Here is a 19,884-nt window from a genome sequence, read left to right as displayed (position 1 = left end):
GCCTGGTTACTGCATCACTGCTACAGCTCTGTCTACTATGTAGTGGCTGTGCCTGGTTACTGCATCACTGCTACAGCTCTGTCTACTATGTAGTGGCTGTGCCTGGTTACTGAAGCACTACTACAGCTCTGTCTACTATGTAGTGGCAGTGCCTGGTTACTGCATCACTGCTTCAGCTCTGTCTACTATGTAGTGGCCGTGCCTGGTTACTGCATCACTGCTACAGCTCTGTCTACTATGTAGTGCCGTGCCTGGTTACTGCATCACTGCTACAGCTCTGTCTACTGTGTAGTGGCCGTGCCTGGTTACTGCATCACTGCTACAGCTCTGTCTACTGTGTAGTGGCAGTGCCTGGTTACTGCATCACTGCTACAGCTCTGTCTACTATGTAGTGGCCGTGCCTGGTTACTGCATCACTGCTACAGCTCTGTCTACTATGTAGTGCTGTGTCTGGTTACTACAGTACTGCTACAGCTCTGTCTACTATGTAGTGGCTGTGCCTGGTTACTGCATCACTGCTACATTCCTGTCTGTCTACTGTGTAGTGGCAGTGCCTGGATACTGAAGCACTACTACAGCTCTGTCTACTATGTAGTGGCCGTGCCTGGTTACTACAGTACTGCTACAGCTCTGTCTACTATGTAGTGGCAGTGCCTGGTTACTGAAGCACTACTACAGCTCTGTCTACTGTGTAGTGGCAGTGCCTGGTTACTGCATCACTGCTACAGCTCTGTCTACTATGTAGTGGCTGTGCCTGGTTACTGCATCACTGCTACAGCTCTGTCTACTATGTAGTGGCTGTGCCTGGTTACTACATCACTGCTACAGCTCTGTCTACTGTGTAGTGGCAGTGCCTGGTTACTGCATCACTGCTACAGCTCTGTCTACTATGTAGTGGCTGTGCCTGGTTACTACATCACTGCTACAGCTCTGTCTACTATGTAGTGGCAGTGCCTGGTTACTACAGTACTGCTACAGCTCTGTCTACTATGTAGTGGCCGTGCCTGGTTACTGCATCACTGCTACAGCTCTGTCTACTATGTAGTGGCCGTGCCTGGTTACTGCATCACTGCTACATTCCTGTCTGTCTACTGTGTAGTGGCAGTGCCTGGATACTGAAGCACTACTACAGCTCTGTCTATTGTGTAGGGAACCTGTCATCTATTGTGTAGGGAACCTGCGTGAAAATCGCAAGCATCTGCAAGCAAGTGCGGATGCGGTGCAATTTTCACGCACGGTTGCTAGGAGACGATTGGGATGGGGACCCGATCATTATTATTTCCCCTTATAACATGGTTATAAGGGAAAATAATAGCATTCTGAATACATAAGTATATAAGTAAAATAGGGCTGTAGGGGTTAAAAAAATAAATAAAATAATTGAACTCACCTTAATCCATTTGTTCGCGCAGCCGGCATCTCTTCTGTCTTCATCTGTGAGGAATAGGACCTTTGACGTCACTGCGTTCATCACATGGTCCATCACATGATCCATCACCATGGCAAAAAGATCATGTGATGGGCCATGTGATGAGCGCAGTGACGTCATCAAAGGTCCTATTCCTCACAGATGAAGACAGAAGAGATGCCGGCTGCGCGAACAAGTGGATTAAGGTGAGTTAAATTTTTTTAAGTTTGTTTTAACCCCTCCAGCCCTATTTTACTTAGCATTCTTTATTCAGAATGCTATTATTTCCCCTTATAACCATGTTATAAGGGGAAATAATAATGATCGGGTCTCCTAGCAACCATGTGTGAAAATCGCACCGCATCCGCACTTGCTTGCGATTTTCACGCAGCCCCATTCACTTCTATGGGGCCTGCGTTGCGTGAAAAACGCACAAAATAGAGCTTGCTGCGATTTTCGCGCAACGCACAAGTGATGCGTGAAAATCACCGCTCATGTGAACAGCCCCATAGAAATGAATGGGTCCGGATTCAGTGCGGGTGCAATGCGTTCAACTCACGCATTGCACCCGCGCGGAAAACTCGCCCGTGTGAAAGGGGCCTAAGTGGTTGCCGAGAACCAACATCACAATCATTGCAGACTAGGCCTGCAAAAGAGTCACGGCCACCTGAGAAGAGTCATGGTTCTTCATGTATTCCTGCCCACCTGCTGATGACTGACAGTCTTCTACCTAGTGTTCTCCCTGTCCCTCTAGGAGAGAACTGCCAATCATCAGCAGATGGGTGAGAGAGCAGGACATTATAATAACCAGGACTCTTCTCAGGTAGATGTGACTCTTCTCCAGGCCCGGGCTCCAATGATTATGATGCTGGTTCTCGGCAACCACTTACTTTTAGCTCATAAATGACAAACCGCTGGAATCAGCATTTCTGTCACTAAGTGAGGTCAGCATAAAGTTGATGACAGGTTCCCTTGAAGCACTACTACAGCTCTGTCTATTGTGTAGTGGCTGTGCCTGGTTACTGAGGCTTCAAGGGAAAGGAAGCAATGCTGCAGTAATCAGGTATGGCTGCTAAACACTGTAGCAGCATTGCACTATAAAGGTACATTACACAGTGGACAGAAATGTGTATTTCCAGTGCCTGGTTCCAGCGCCAGGGCTTGTAAAGACAGCTGACTAGTAGAGGAGCTGGTAGTTGGACCTCCATCCATCTGATATTGATATACTATCCTAAGGATAGGTCATCAATTAGTATGTCCTAGAAAACCCCTTTAGGCCTCTTGCACACAACCGTATTTTTATTCAGTTTCCGTTCCGTTTTTTTTGCGGACCGTATACGAAACCATTAATTTCAATGGGTCTGCAAAAAAAACGGAAGTGTGCATTCCGTTTCCGTATTTCTGTTCTGCAAAAAAATAGAACATGTCCTATTATTGTCCGAATTACGGACAAGGATAGTATTTGGGGCCAGATGTTCCGTTCCGCAAAATATGGAATGCACATGGATCATCCGTAATTTTTGCTAAACTGTTTTTTTACGGACCGTACAATACATACGGTCGTGTGCAAGAGGCAACAGTATTTTGAAAATATACACCTGGAAAATGGAACCATAAATCAGCTGCTGAGGAGTAATGTAGGCATACTATGATACCATGTAAGGGATACCATGTTCTATGTTCGGAGGGTATGTTTGGTGACAGCCTAAAATGGATCAGACATACAGTATGCCAAAAGTGTACAGCAGTGTGCTTTTGGCAATCATCAATGGCATTTTTTATTATTTTTTATAATTAAGGCGTTTATTGGATTTTATACAATTTTCGGAAGTACAAATTGTACAGAGAATAAAGCGATGCAAAAATTACTTAAGGATCTAGAATTTCAATACAAAACAGTAGTTAAACAAAGCTGAAGTCGGAAAAAGACATCATAAATCGATATTATAACTTCAATTGGAGACAAGATTCTGCTTGAGCATACTGAGGTATTGTTATAAGCATAGGTAAGAACAATATGAAATCAGTACTGTAAAGTGCGCCTATCCTCTTCATATTAGTGGGACGGAGCTGTATCTAAACAAGACATTACAATCAAGAAGAATATGGAACCTGATAAAACGTTAAAAAAAAGTGTGTGTGGGGGGGGGAGGGTAGGGTCTGATATAACATTACTTCCTCAAACCATTCCTCAAAGGTCGGAGGGACCGTCGATTTCCAGTGACGAGGAATCACTGCCTTCGCCGCTTGAATGAGATATTTGAGAAGTGAGTTTTTATATGCAGGGATGGAGAGGTCGTATACATATAGGAGAAAGGATTTTGGCATGTTCGGCATCGGAAAGTCTTTTATTTTAAGAATGGCCTTATGGACAGAGTCCCAGAACTCACGTAGGGCCAGGCATTGTGCCACCAGATGTGCAACAGTGTAGCTTCCGATACCCCACACCTCCAACACCTACCTGTGACTGAGGGGAACCATTTATATAGCAATGTCGGTACCCTGTACCACCGGGACAGGTTCTTATAACAGGTTTCCTGTGCTCTTGTGGCTAACAGTGTCTTGTGTGAAAAGATGTAACATCTAAGCCACTGAGAAGAGGTCAATTGAATACCTAAATCCTGTTCCTATGCTGCACAGAACGGAGGGGGTGAGGAAGATCTTTGCTGGAGAAGTAGTTTATACATAAAGGAAATGTCTCGGAACACAGCTGAAGGTGCCAGACAGGCTTGCTCAAAGACTATCAAATTCCTGGTAAGATTATGAGAAACACGCATAAAGGTATAGAAATGTCGTAGTTGGAGATATTTAAAGATGTACCTTTGTGTGGAGGGTGTATCACCTAGTATAGAGACCAGGGGTTTCAGGAAGCCCCCGAGAGAACCTGGCAGAAACGAAGAGGAGAGATTGTGGTGTCTGTGAGAAAGGGGGCAGAGGAAGATCCTGGGGGGAATAGGGGCAGTGTCGGAATGGGATGCTTAGGGCCCACCAGTAATATTCATTCTGGGGGCCCACTGTACAGCAACATGCAAATATTATCTGCCCACACAGAGGCAGACAGCAACAAGATGCTATAAGATGATTATGATAATTGATTATGGGGGTTTCTGCAACATCTTCATAGATGGACCCCAAGGGAGAGAGGATACTGGCTGGCCTGCCTTTATTTCTAGAGGCTATCTCAACCTTTGGATGCGTCTATAATAATAAACTGGATAGTCTACCCAGTTTTTTATATTGATATGTTATTTCAGATTCTGTGCTGGTGGACTGGGGGCCCACGTTTCTCAGGGGCCCACTGGGGGATTCCCCTGTGGGCCAGTCTGGTCAGTAATGGGGGTAAAGGGTGTCTGAGGGTCTATGAGAGAAGATTCTGAGCCAATGGCCCCTAATGTTGCAAATGTATGATTAGAAGTAAAAGAGAGAGAGGGTCGTAGAGTCCTTAAAACATTCCACAGCCAGGGGGGAGCAGTCAACGCGCAGGGTGACAAGTCCCTCGCTGTATTAACCCACACTTTCTGGGGGGTAAGACAAAACATGTCCAGACGCCAGGCATAAGCCGTAGAGTGGTAATATAGCCTACAGTCCGGGAGACCAACCCCACCCGCATCCTTGGTGCGAGTCAAAACTTCCCAGCGTATTCGTGGCTTACCAGGGGACCAAAAAAATTTCAGGAAACATCTGCGAATCTGGGTCCAGAAGGAGAGGGGGATCCGGATGGGGATGGTCTGCAGGAGGTAAAGCAGTTTGGGCAAAAGATTCATTTTTAATATGCTGATCCGTCCAAACCATGAAAAGTCTTTCCGAGTCCAGATCTTTTTGGAATCGAGCCAGAAGTGGGGCAAAATTATCTCTAAACAGGTGCGACAAAACAGAACTTATTTTAATCCCTAAGTAAGTAACGCCTCTAGTAAGCCAGGAAAAAGGGAAGGAGGATTTAAGTGAAGCAACTAAGTCCGGCCCTAGGGAGATATTCAGGGCATGAGATTTGGACATATTGATCTTGAAGTTAGACCATGCCCCAAAACGAGCCAATTCCGCCTGCAGACATGGAAGAGAGATACGGCGATTGGTGATATATATTAATAGGCCATCCGCAAAGGCAGCACACTCATACTCCTGATTTCCGATATGGATTCCCTTAATAGCAGGATTATCACGGATAGGTATTGTGCGACCGCTTTCAAATCAGCGCTGCTTTATCCGCTTTACTTTACTTCCTTGCCGGGATGAGGAAGGGATGTGAGACCCCGAAACGCGTCTGGCGGTTGTTAGAGTGAGCGTTGATCCACCTAAAGCCAAAGAAAAGAAAGAAAGCCGGCAAGGAAGTAAAGTAAAGCGGATAAAGCAGTGCTGATTTGAAAGCGGTCGCACAATACCTACGTCATAAGAGCAAGCATCCGGTCCCCCTGGTTACTAGGTCACGTGGGACGCCACGTACAGGCAGAAGCACACCACGTGGGACACTGCGGGTGTGCGGCCTCCTAGACCAACGCTGCAGGACAAGCAGTGAAGACGGGTAAGACCGGGCTCAGTTTGGAGCGTGAATATTATTGGTACTGTGTGTGCAAGCGGTATTGAGCCCACAACTACGGGCAATATATTACAAGTGCACTGGACTAAATTGGGCCCCGTATTACATCACTGTTATCAACAGTTTGGTGGGCTATTGGATGAGAACTGTATAGTACCACTACATCTGCTTAACACAATTGATCTTAGCATTATAATATCTGAATACTTGCTGGATATCATAGATTGTGGACAGCCTCATTGAATGTGGAGAACATTATAGGATTGGAACCATCAGCCATTACGCGGCTCCACTGCGGTTTATTGTGACTGAGTGTGCATTACATTGGTTTGTAACTATATCTGTGTACGAACCATATTTTATTTATGTTTTAGGGGTATGTTCTTAAATATTTTAGTACATTAAAGTGTATAATCACTATACTGCCTGGTGTTTCCTCTTGGAGTGTGCCCCCCCATACCTGTTGTTTGGACGCATTTTCTTACCTGGTCCTGAGGGTGGGACCTGGGGGAGAGCACCTTTTCCATATAGAGAGGGGGTGAGCCGCTGTATCTTTTCTATTTTATTAGTTACAGACTAGCGTCAGAGATCCGGCAGGCATTCACTTTAATGGGGATCGGCAGAGATCTGGCCGCATTCCGCCAAATATGCTGAGAATCGGCTGGAAGAAAACTGCTGCGTGCAGCGGGATGCGCAGAGATTCGGCAGGCTGTTTCCTGTTTCCAAACTGCCGGATCTCTGACACTAGTCTGCAACTAGCCTAAGTAATGTTGTATTTTTTTTATTTCAGGAATGTTCCAAGTGTTTTCCAGTTTCTTCATAAAACCAGTCAACCCCTACAGAGGACCTGTCGCCTCATCTGAAGTGTCTGTTTTAGTAACTACCTGCACTCTCCACGTGATAACATTTCTGGAGCATCTTTGGTTATTGTGCCATTCCTGTATTATTCCTACTAGAAGTTTATGAAAAAATTGCCAGCAGTCTGCAATAGATCCAAGAGTGTGTAACCAGTCAGGGGATGTGTCTCTGCACAGTCTGACCCAGGCAGCACTGGCTGGATAGTATTGGACTGTACAGGGACGCACCCCGAACTGGTAACACTCAGATGGACCTTTACTGCAGACTGCTGGCAATTTATACATACATTTCCTGTAGGAATAATAGAGAAACGGCCCAAAAGAGAGAAGAAATGATGCCTTTTACTTAGTAACAAGTAGTTACTAAAACACACGTCAGGATAGGAGAGAGGTCCTTTAGAAATGGGTGCACAGCTGGATTTTTAGCAGTAAAAAATCCAACACAAGCGCGTTAACTTTCCTCCTCTCCTCTGCAGTAGACGGACTAATTGCTTTGTCCTATTTCAGGGACTGAACAAAAGCTCAGGCGCTGCTGCCCTGTAATTCGGGGGCCAATGCTCAGCAGAGGTTGATTAACCAATCCATCTACCATATGTGATAAGAAGACTTGCCAGCTTAGGCCGGGCAGGGAAAGCTGGCATCATATTTGGCTGACATGGGCTTCTCTATCCAAACAACAGCAGCGCTGGTGAGAATCCACCTCCTGAAATGTCTGTCCCTTCCAGTTCTGGAGGCTGGTGACTGGAATCCATTATTTATTATGTTGCTGTTTGCAGTAGGTTATTACACTAATGGTTCATTGTCAGTTATAATTAGCCCTAAACCAATATGCATAGCACATATGGTTAAGGCCTCATGCACACGGCTGCTGCCCGGCCGTGGCCGTACTGCGCGCCGCTAACAGTGGGTCAGCAATATGCAGGCACCGGCCGTGTGCTCCCCATATCACGGATTCACTTGAATGGGTCCGCAATCCGGAGCTGCGGTGCAGAACGGAGGCACAGAACCCCAAGAAAGCACTACGCTTCCGTGGGGTTTCTGTCCGTGCCTCCGCACCGCAAAAAAACAGAACTTGTTCTATTTTTTTGCGGAGCGGACGGATCACGGACCCATTCAAGTTGAATGGGTCTCAATCCGTCCCGGCCGCCGCACGAACGTTGCCCGTGGATTGGGGACCGCATATTGTGGTCCGCAATGCACGGAACGGCAGCACAACGGCCATGTTCATGAGGCCTAAGTCACAAGTGCATAGCCAGCTCTGAGAAGAAAGGAGGCCATAGCAGGAGGACTGCAATCTAAACTGTAATATGGACGGGTGCACCTCCAGTATATTACTCAAAGTCAATGGTCAAGTACAAGACAAGGAGGATTTACATTCTTTCCGCAGATTACAGACTCTTTAGGACAATCAGCATTTTGTGCACCCACTCAAGGGCTACAAGCTGATTAATAGAGATAAAAATGACTCCCCTCAGTGTATGGACTCATAATAGCGGTGTTATTTCTCCATACAGGTTCCGAATGGAGGTACGGTATACAGAATTCCTTCTACAGCTCTCCAGCTGGATAGCGACAGGTTACAGGGGTTATTCCATAAATTAAGTTCATATCAAAAGGTCTTAAAAGGGTATTACACACTATTTTAAACTATTCTGCACCTTTTGCTCCCCGAAAAAATACATTTTTAGCATTTTTTACATCTGTGTCCCCCTCAGTACTTCTGATAATATGAGCAGACAGCTTGGCAGTCACATGAACAATTTCTCTGTTATCTTTTGTTCATAACTCTATCCACATCACCACCATTCAGTCTCCTCCCCCCTCTGGTAGCTATAAAGAGTATTCCCAGTAAATCCCTACTCAGTGTTCTTCCCCCTCTGGCATATACAAATATAGTCCTCAATAAGTTTCTTAGTCAGTTTCCTTCCAACTCTGGCATATAAAAATATAGGTGCACATTTACCTATTAACCTATACCTGATGGTGCATCCGCCATAGTTATGAAGAGACGCGGGCCTCTATATAACTTTGGCGGATCCGCTGCCGCTTCTAAATGTAAGACAGGTTCCTATTTTCTACACCTACACCCTTCCCCGCCCACGCCGTGCCAGATTTTTTAGACCTGGCGTGAGGTAGGAGAAATCACAGATTGCGGCGCAAAGGAGCTTTATGCCACAATCTGCACCAGAAATACGCCTAATTAACACGTACTTCTGTTTAATAAATGTCCCCCTAATAGTCCTCAATTAGTTTCTTAGTCAGTGTTCTTCCCCCTCTGGCACATGCAAATCTAGTCTTCGATAAGTTTCCCAGTCAGTTTCCTTCCACCTCCGGCATATAAAAATATAGGGGCACATTTACCTATTTACCTATACCTGATGGTGGATCCGCCGTAGTTATGAAGAGACATTAATAAATGTCCCCCTAAGGGTCCATTCACACATCCGTGTGTGTTTTGCAGATCCACGGATCCGCAAAACACGGACAGCGGCAATGTGCGTTCCGCATTTTGCGGACCGCACATAGCCGGCACTAAGAGAATATGCCTATTCTTGTCCGCTATTGCAGACAAGAATAGGACATGTTCTATTTTTTTCAGGATCGGAATTGCGGACCCGGAAGCGCGGGTCCACAATTCCGGATCGGGGCCGCACATAGAAATGGATGGGTCCGCAATTCCGTTCCGCAAAATGCAGAATGGAATTGTGGATGTGTGAATGGAGCCTAATAGTCCTCAATTAGTTTCTTAGCCAGTGTTCTTCCCCCTCTGGCACATGCAAATCTAGTCTTCGATAAGTTTCCCAGTCAGTTTCCTTCCACCTCTAGCAGCTGTAAATATAACCCCTACTAAGTTCCCCTTCAGATAATCAGACACTAATTGTAAGTATGGAGCAGTGAAAAGAAAGAGTACTGGCTTGATCAAAAATGAATCCTCAGACGCGGTCTTCTCTTCTTTGCTGTATTCTGTAGTGTCAGGACTTGGTCCTTCCCTGACAAGCAGGATAGAAACAATTTGTATATGCTACTGTTTAGTAAAAAGAGGATGACTACACTGAAAATAGGAATGAGGACCAGAAGTGCTGAGAATAAGGCCTCATGCACACGACCGTTGTGTGCATCCGTTGCCGTTGTGCCGTTTTCCGTTTTTTTCGCGGACCCATTGACTTTCAATGGGTCTGTGGAAAAATCGGAAAATGCACTGTTTTGCAGCCGCATCCGTGATCCGTGTTTCCTGTCCGTCAAAAAAATATGACCTGTCCTATTTTTTTGACGGACAACGGTTCACGGACCCATTCAAGTCAATGGGTCCGTGAAAGAACACGGATGCACACAAGATTGGCATCCGCGTCCGTGATCCGTGGCCGTAGGTTACTTTCATACAGACGGATCCGAAGATCCGTCTGCATAAAAGCTTTTTCGTGAAAACTCATATCCGACAGTATATTCTAACACAGAGGCGTTCCCATAGTGATGGGGACGCTTCTAGTTAGAATATACTACGAACTGTGTACATGACTGCCCCCTGCTGCCTGGCAGCACCCGATCTCTTACAGGGGGCTGTGATCCGCACAATTAACCCCTCAGGTGCTGCACCTGAGGGGTTAATTGTGCATATCATAGCCCCCTATAAGAGATCAGGGGCTGCCAGGCAGCAGGGGGCAGACCCCCCTCCCTCCCCAGTTTGAATATCATTGGTGGCCAGTGTGCGGCCCCCCCGCCCCCCCCCCAATTGTAATATCATTGGTGGCCAGTGTGCGGCCTCCGTCGCCCCCCCCCCCCCTTTATTGTAATATCATTGGTGGCCAGCGTGCGGGCCTCCCCCCCCTCCCTCTATTGTAATATCATAGGTGGCCAGTGTGCGCTCCCCCCCCCCCCTTCTATTGTATTAATATCATTGGTGGCCAGTGTGCGGCCTCCCCTCCCCCCCCCCCCCCCCGATCATTGGTGGCAGCGGAGAGTTCCGATCGGAGTCCCAGTTTAATCGCTGGGGCTCCGATCGGTAACCATGGCAACCAGGACGCTATGGCAGGCCTGGTTGCCATGGTTACTTAGCAATATTACAATATTAGAAGCATCATACTTACCTGCTGCGCTGTCTGTGACCTGCCGGGAGCTCCTCCTACTGGTAAGTGACAGATCATTAAGCAATGCGCCGCACAGACCTGTCACTTACCAGTAGGAGGAGCTCCCGGCCGGTCACAGACAGCGCAGCAGGTAAGTATGATGCTTCTAATATTATAATATTGCTAAGTAACCATGGCAACCAGGCCTGCCGTAGCGTCCTGGTTGCCATGGTTACCGATCGGAGCCCCAGAGCGATTAAACTGGGACTCCGATCGGAACTCTCCGCTGCCACCAATGATTGGGGGGGGGGGGGGGGAGAGGGGAGGCCGCACACTGGCCACCAATGAAATTACAATTGAGGGGGGGGGGGGGAGGGGGGCCGACGGAGGCCGCACACTGGCCACCAATGATATTACAATAAAGGGAGGGAGGGGGGCCGACGGAGGTCGCACACTGGCCACCAATGATATTACAATAGAGGGGGGGCGGGGGGCGCACAATGGCCACCAATGATATTACAATAGAGGGGGAGCCGGGGGGGGGGCCGCACACTGGCCACCAATGATATTCAAACTGGGGAGGGAGGGGGGTCTGCTGCCTGGCAGCCCCTGATCTCTTATAGGGGGCTATGATACGCACAATTAACCCCTTCAAGTGCGGCACCTGAAGGGTTAATTGTGCTGATCACAGCCCCCTGTAAAAGATCGGGTGCTGCCAGGCAGCAGGGGGCAGTCATGTACACAGTTCGTAGTATATTCTAACTAAAAGCGTCCCCATCACTATGGGAACGCCTCTGTGTTAGAATATACTGTCGGATCTGAGTTTCACGATGTAACTCAAATTCGATTGTATTTTCTAACATAGAGGCGTTCCCATGGTGAAAACTCCTGACTTTACATTGAAAGTCAATGGGGGACGGATCCGTTTGACGTTGACACAATATGGTGCAATTTCAAACGGATCCGTCCTCATTGACTTGTATTGTAATTCAGAACGGATCCGTTTGGCTCCGCACGGCCAGGAAGACCAAAAATCAAGGAAGACCCACGGACGAAAAAACGGTCACGGATCACGGAAAAACGGAACCCGTTTTTGCGGACCGGAAAAAAAACCGGTCGTGTGCATGAGGCCTAACTCAGCTCAGTAGCTGGACATGCACATTGATATACACTTAAAACACCAGGTGGCGCCATTCAATATAAGTAAATGTAACAACTATTCAATTGATAATTTTTTTATGCATGCTAATAGAAAATATTGTCAATTTTGCATAATCTATATAATATTTACAGGAGGGACAATCCCTTTACTGATTATGACATATATATATATTACAATGTGTCGCAATTTCTTTCATAATATATGGGATACCTGATTAGTTCACTATACACCCCCCTAGTGGTGCCCAATTATTCTTTATAGTACTACAATTTAAACTAATAGAGGAGCAACTGGAGAACAACTCTTATTAAAGAGGTCCCAACGTATTCCCTGTCTACAGGATAGTGGATAAGTGTCTCTTCGGCGAGGATCCTGAATCTGGGACCCCCGTTGATAATGAGAACGGGGGATCGTTTCCCCCGTTCCACTGATATGACGATCACACATGCGTGCTGCTGCTCTATTCAGTTCTATCGGGCTGCAGAGGCAGGTGAGCGCCTGTACTCGGCTATCTCCAGCAGTCCTAGAGCTGAATGGAGTGGCGGACATGATTTGTAGCAATAATTAATGTATATTGGACTGAAATATAGGTTCTGATTTACCACCAGTATACAACATGTAATATCGGTTTACTGTCACATGGATGAACCACATTTGTCTTTTAATTCACGTCCTTGATTTGGAATAGTAGGAAATCCGCGCATCCTACCGCAGTCAATATGGATAAAATATTCTAGAACAAAGCTCACGAACCTCACAGACAACGGCATGGTTGTGCTCATCCTGCGCCTTGATAAGTTCTGCCAGGAAGTATTCTCCGTAAGTAGCTTTCAGGGTATCATTGTGGCGCATAAAAATTTGTATAAGGTCGTCATGATCTTCTACCCTGAGAAAGCAGAATGGTAATGTGAATCGTCAGTGTGTACAGATCACAGCAGGATATAATGTGTAGCATGCAAAACTTAGAGGAACTAGTCATAGCAGGGACTAAATATTTGGGAGGTGCAGCATTATATAACTAGCCTTTATTATTATACATTTCTCTATAGCACCAACATATTCCGCAGCGCTGTAGAGAGATTGTCATCATTCACATGATACTTGTCCCCACTGGGGCTAGAAATTCCAAATTAAAGGGGTTGTCCTGTTTCAGGAGGAAACTGGACAATCCTCGAGATCCGCCTGTAATAAAGAACTGGTAAGTACTTACCTGACAGATCCCACACCAGTGCTCCGGTTCTCCTTACCCACTCGCAGTGGCGATGTCACGGTGACAACATCACTGGTCAATTACTGACCTCCTCAGATGCATCGCTGAGGCCGATGACTGGCAGCAGAGGTTACCTGTTGTTGACGTGATGTTACCGCTACAGCCAGAGAGAACCAGAGCAGCAGCGGGCGGGGTCTGCCAGTTTTATTGCAGGTCGATCCCGAGGGTTGTCCGGTTTCCTCCAGCATGTCTCTGGATTGAGAGAGAAAAACAGAATAAACCAACAAGGAGAACATACAGGGCCAGATTTATCATTAGCTCAGGTCAGAATAATGGAGTGAAAAAGTCCCCAAAAAAGTCCCAAACGCTAAAACTGCGCACAAATTTGCGACTTTTTTCTGCTCTGCACTATGCTCGCCAGTTTTCTGAAAGTGGGCGTGTTTTCTTATGTAAATTAATCTCTAGACAGATTTACTATTGGGACTATTTAAAAAGTCGCAAAAAAGTCGCAATTTCACTCCAGTGAGGACCATGCTTATCTTATGAGACTTTTTAATAGAACATGCGACTTTTTCATAAAAACGTGCGACTTTTGTAAAGCTGCTTACTGACGGATAAACTGCTACCGTCAAACCACATTTATTACAGTCTTAAAGGGCCGATCATAAATCTGACTTGGCTAAAACTGACTTTAGCCATATGTGAAAGTGGAGTGAGCTGTCAGAGTCATGATAAATCTGGCCCACAGAGTCTGATTTATCATAGAACGGCAGTGTACGCCTCATCATAAAATAGGTGCAGCCTTCGTCAGTCCGTGCGCCTGAACTGGCGTTAAGTAAGATAAATGTGGCGGGATCACTGACCATGCCCCCTCCCTTGCCATGTCCCCTTTTTTGGAGAAAGTGGCGAAGGCAGAGACAAAACACACAGGGCCAGATTTATCATTACACTTACATCTTACTCCACTTTTGCATTTGTCCAAAGTCACTTTTGGCTAAGTCAGATTTATTAATGGTCCTTTAATACTGTGATAAATGTGGTTTGACGGTAGCAGTTTATCCTTCAGTAAGCGGCTTTACAAAAGTCGCACGTCTTTACGAAAAAGTTGCATGTTCTATTAAAAAGTCGCATAAGATGAGCATGGTCCTCACTGGAGTGAAATAGCGCAATTTTTTTGTGACTTTTTTAAATTGTCGCAATAGTAAATCTGTCTAGAGATTCATTTACATAAGAAAACACGCCCACTTTCAGAAAACTGGAGAGCATAGCGCAGAGCCAATAAAAGTCGAAAAATTTTGCGCAGTTTTAGCGATTGTGCAAAAAATTTGCGACTTTTTCCACTCCATTATTTTGACTTGAGCTAATGATAAATCTGGCCCACAGTTTGCAACTTTTTCATGCCAAAGAAGTGGCATACAATACTGGTAAGTCCAGGCGCACAGAGTCCAGACATGTGTAGCCCTGAATTTTTTTTTGCTAAATGTTTCGGGGGTCAGCATTGAATTGTGCTGGACAACAGAAATTCTGCTACTGGTATTCCCAAATACCGGAACCAGTGGACACGCGGCGGATTGACTCTTTAATTATTGGTGTTCCTTTTTTATTGTATTACCAAAGAAGAGAGAACTAAATCAATAAAACAAAAAACAAAAATAAATAAATCCAATAAAATAATTGTTGTTACCCAAGGCTAAATTATTTTAAAAAAAAAGACTTTTATTTTAGAAAACATCAAACCCGATGTCCCTGAGTTCTGACTTTATAAACATGTCATTAATACTTAGTATGACGACTCTAATAAACTCAATTGTAATATCTATGATATACTTCTAGCAGAAATGTACTTGTTTGGTTCTCTTCTAGGAAATGCGGTGCAGACAGGACTTATGAAAGGACCACAGCACCCTCATGTGGTGAAAACCTCACAAAAGAAATTCTGTAACTTATAAAAGTTTAAAACATACAATAGTATATAGTCTGTACTGGAGAGGCCATGCACATTTTTTTTTCACACAGATAATTTACTGTACTTCATATTACTGATTCAGGGGGTACTACTTCTCCTTGCCGAGGACGTCTAGCAGGCATAAAGAGTCTTGTAGGCCATGCAATGCTCATCTGGGAACAAGGAGAAATAGTACTCCCAGGATACTGACAAAGGCCTCTCACCCAGTTAAGGCCTCATGCACATGGCCGTGTTCCGTGGCCGAGAGCAGTCCGTGGTAACACGGCCTGGATTCCTGTTGAGAGCAGGAGCGCACGGCGTCATTGGTTACTATACGAGTGTATTACTGTAGTCCAGCGGCGGCATGAAGCGCACGGCGTCATAGCAACTAATGACGCCGTGCGCTCCTGCTCTCAACAGGAATCCAGGCCGTGTTACCACGGACCGCTCACGGCCACGGAACACGGCCGTGTGCATGAGGCCTAAGTCCGTTCTCTCTGCTCTGCACTGATGAGGGGCAATCACCTCGAAACAGCTGTCAGCAGATGAGATACTGGCTTGGTTATATTCAGTTTCATACCTCTTGAACTTTTCCACCTTACACCCAGAAACTAAATTGTATTTTATTGGGAATTTATGTGATAGACCAACGCAAAGTAGCAAGAATATGTAAAATGAAAAGATAATCATACATGGTTTTCAATATTCCTTACAGTACATGGAGTACTGTGTACAGTTCTGGGCTCCTGTAAACAAGGCAGATATAGCAGAGCTGGAGAGGGTCCAGAGGAGGGCAACTAAAGTAATAACTGGAATGGGGCAACTACAGTACCCTGAAAGATTATCAAAATTATGGTTATTCACGTTAGAAAAAAGACGACTGAGGGGAGATCTAATTACTATGTATAAATATATCAGGGATCAGTACAGAGATCTCTCCCATCATCTATTTATCCCCAGGACTGTGACTGTGATGAGGGGACATCCTCTGCGTCTGGAGGAAAGAAGGTTTGTACACAAACATAGAAGAGGATTCTTTACGGTAAGAGCAGTGAGACTATGGAACTCTCTGCCTGAGGAGGTGGTGATGGTGAGTACAATAAAGGAATTCAAGAGGGGCCTGGATGTATTTCTGGAGTGTAATAATATTACAGGCTATAGCTACTAGAGAGGGGTCGTTGATCCAGGGAGTTATTCTGATTGCCTGATTGGAGTCGGGAAGGAATATTTTATTCCCCTTAAGTGGGGAAAATTGGCTTCTACCTCACAGGTTTTTTTTGCCTTCCTCTGGATCAACTTGCAGGATAACAGGCCGAACTGGATGGACAGATGTCTTTTTTCGGCCTTATGTACTATGTTACTATGTTATAAATAAAAATCTGGAAATTGTGGCGTGCATTTGTAGTCTTCTGGGGTATGTCTCTACCAGCTTTGCACATCTAGAAACTGAAATCTTTGTCCATTCTTTTTTGCAAAATAGTTCAAGCTCAGTCAGATTGGATGGAGAGTGTCCGTGAACAGCAATTTTTAAGTCTTGCCACAGATTGCAAATGGGATTTAGGTCTGGACTTTGACTGGGCCATTCTAACACATGAATATGCTTTGATCTAAACCTTTCCATTATAGCTCTGGCTGTCTGTTTAGGGTCGTTGTCCAGCTGGAAGGTGAACCTCCGCCATAGTCTCAAGTCTTTTGCAGCCTCTAACAAGTTTTACTCCAGAATTACCCCGTATTTAGCTCCATCCATCTTCCTATTTAGGCCTTATGCACACGGCTGTTGCCCGGCCATGGCTGAATTGCGGCCCGCAATCAGTGGGTCCGCAATATGTGGGCACCGGCCGTGTGCTCCCCGCATCACGGATGCGAACCCATTCACTTGCGGTGAACCCATTCTATTTTTTTGCGGTGCGGACGGATCACAGACCCATTCAAGTTGAAAATTGCCGCACAATGGCCGTGTGCATGTGGCCTAACACTGATGAGCTTCCCTGTCCCTGCTGAAGAAAAGCATCCCCACAGCATGAGGCTGCCACCACCAAGTTTCACGGCAGGGATGGTGTGTTCAGGGTGATGTGCAGTGTTCGTTTTCCTCCACACATAGCGTTTTGCATTTAGGCCAAAAAGTTCAACTCAGGTCTCATCTGACCAGAGCACCTTCTTTCACATGTTTGCTGCGTCCCCTACATGGCTTGTGGCAAACTGCAAATGGGACTTCTTATGGCTTGCTTTCAAAAATGGCTTTCTTCTTGCCACTGTTCCATGAAGGCCAGATTTGTGGAGACACGACTAATAGTTGTCCTGTGGACAGATTCTCCAACCTGAGCTGTGGATCTCTGCAGCTCCTCCAGAGTGACCATGGGCCTCTTGGCTGCTTCTCTAATAGTGCTCTCCTTGTCTGGGCTGTGAGTTTAGGTGGACGGCCATGTCTTGGTAGGTTTGCAGATGTGCCATATGCCTTACATTTTTGGATGATGGATTAAACATTGCTCTGTGAGATGTTCAGAGCTTGGGATTTTTTTTATTTATAACCTAACCCTGCTTTACACTTCTGCACAACGTTATCCCTGACCTGTGGAAAAGTTCAAGGAGTTGAAGGCACTGTACGTATAGTGCCCTTAGTGCACAGGTCTACAGGCAGAAAATAGAAGCCTGCAGTATTTTCTGGTTCGGAGCTAATTTACATCCGGCATCACGACTACGGCGTCGGATGAATATGAACAATCCCATAGAAAACTATGACATCAGTTCTAGGTTTAGTTAACCTCCAGCTTTTTCTACACAACGCTGGAGGAAAACTGAGCCTAATCACCAGACATATGTGAAGTAGGCCTAAGGACTTTATTATAAAAGGCTTTATGGTGGTTTTAGGCTACGGCCACACGGTCAGGTGTGGACTTACCTATAGCTTTACATGTGGGCAGGTGGATATACACAGGTATATGTGCACATAAATGTGAAACTAGAGCAAAGGGCAACATAAATTAGTACTCTAGCCAAATGACAGCTCAGCCAAGTGGCCAGCCCTCTTTTTATCTCATTTTTATTGAGCACAGATTAAATAAGACAATCAGTGTTCAGTAAATATCAGAGTTCACCACAATGAAAGGGAAGGAGGACATGAGAGCTAAACAAACAACTAAGCAACTGATGTTAATGAGGCCTGCGCCTCCATGGCATATGAAACAGTCTTAGTAAATACCACCCCCCCCTCCCCCATGTGAACCTCTTCAGGACCAGGAAATTTTCAGTTTTTGCGTTTTCATTTTTTACTCCCTGTTTTCCCAGAGCCACAACTTTTTTAACGTTTCGTTCACGGAGCTGTATGAGAGCTTGTATTGTGTGGGACAAGTTGTAATTTATACCAGCACCATTTAATATTGCATACAATGTAGTGAGAAGCTGGAAAAATATTCCAAATGGGGCGGAAAGGGAAAAAAAACGCAATTCTGCCACAGTTTTACAGGTTTAGTTTTTATGTCATTCCTGACCTGTGCCTTTCATTATCTGGGTCAGTACATTTACAACATTACAACATTTATATAGTTTTTATTGTGTTTTAATACAAAAAAAATGCAAAATTTTGAATTTTTTTTTATCACCCTATTCTTTTTATCACCATATTCTGACCCCCCCATAACTTTTTTATATTTAATCTGTGTGAGAGCTTGTTTTTTGCAGGGCAATGTGTACTTTTCAGTGATACCATTTTGAGGTAGGACTTTTCCGTCATTTTTATTCCAATTTTTTTTGTGAAGGTGAAGTGACAAAAAATGGTGAATTGGCCATTTTAAATTTGTTTCCCGTTACACCATTTGCTATATGGGATAAATATTTTAATTTAATACTACGGATGTTTTCAGACGTGGCAATGCCTATGATTTTTTTTCATTGTCTGTTTATTTTAATTCTAATTTTGGGTGATTTGAACTTAGGCCTGTATTAGAGTATACCAGCGATAGGCATCAGAGCCTCCCGCAGGCTTTGTGCTATCACTGCAATGTAACGACTTCCCCGATCTCAGCTGAGTGAGGCTGTTAGGCCCCTTTCACACGGGCGTTGCGGGAAAATGTGCGGGTGCGTTACGGGAACACCCGCGATTTTTCCGCACGAGTGCGAAACATTGTAATGCGTTTTGCACTCGCGTGAGAAAAATCGCGCGTGTTTGGTACCCAAACCCGAACTTCTTCACAGAAGTTCGGGCTTGGGATCGGTGTTCTGTAGATAGTATTATTTTCCCTTATAACATGGTTATAAGGGAAAATAATAGCATTCTGAATACAGAATGCATAGTAAAACATCGCTGGAGGGGTTAAAAAATTTTTTTTAAAAAATTTAACTCACCTTAGTCCACTTGTTCGCGGCCCGGCATCTCCTTCTGGCTTCATCTGATCTCTGTACAGTAACAGGACCTTCAGTGACGTCATTCCGGTCATCACATGATCCATCACATGATCTTTTACCATGGTGATGGACCATGTGATGACCGGAATGACGTCACCAAAGGTCCTGTTGCTGCACAGAGATCAGATGAAGCCAGAAGGAGATGCCGGCTACGCGATCAAGTGGACCAAGGTGAGTTAAATTATTATTTATTTATTTTTTAACCCCTCCAGCGATGTTTTACTATGCATTCTGTATTCAGAATGCTATTATTTTCCCTTATAACCATGTTATAAGGGAAAATAATAATGATCGGGTCTCCAT

General features: G+C 45.2%; 1 protein-coding gene across 1 annotated transcript in view; it reads right to left on the bottom strand.

Annotated features, from left to right (window-relative positions):
• The window catches only part of CFAP61 (cilia and flagella associated protein 61), a 320,844-nt gene that overhangs the window by 280,083 nt on the left and 20,877 nt on the right, over positions 1–19,884 (bottom strand). The window contains exon 7 of the mRNA XM_040429693.1: positions 12,779–12,911. Coding sequence (XP_040285627.1) covers positions 12,779–12,911 — 133 coding nt within the window. The remainder of the gene's footprint in view (positions 1–12,778; positions 12,912–19,884) is intronic.

The sequence above is a fragment of the Bufo bufo genome, chromosome 4 (assembly GCF_905171765.1).
Source record: "Bufo bufo chromosome 4, aBufBuf1.1, whole genome shotgun sequence".
Classification (NCBI taxonomy): domain Eukaryota; kingdom Metazoa; phylum Chordata; class Amphibia; order Anura; family Bufonidae; genus Bufo; species Bufo bufo.
This window is presented reverse-complemented; position numbering and strand designations above follow the sequence as displayed.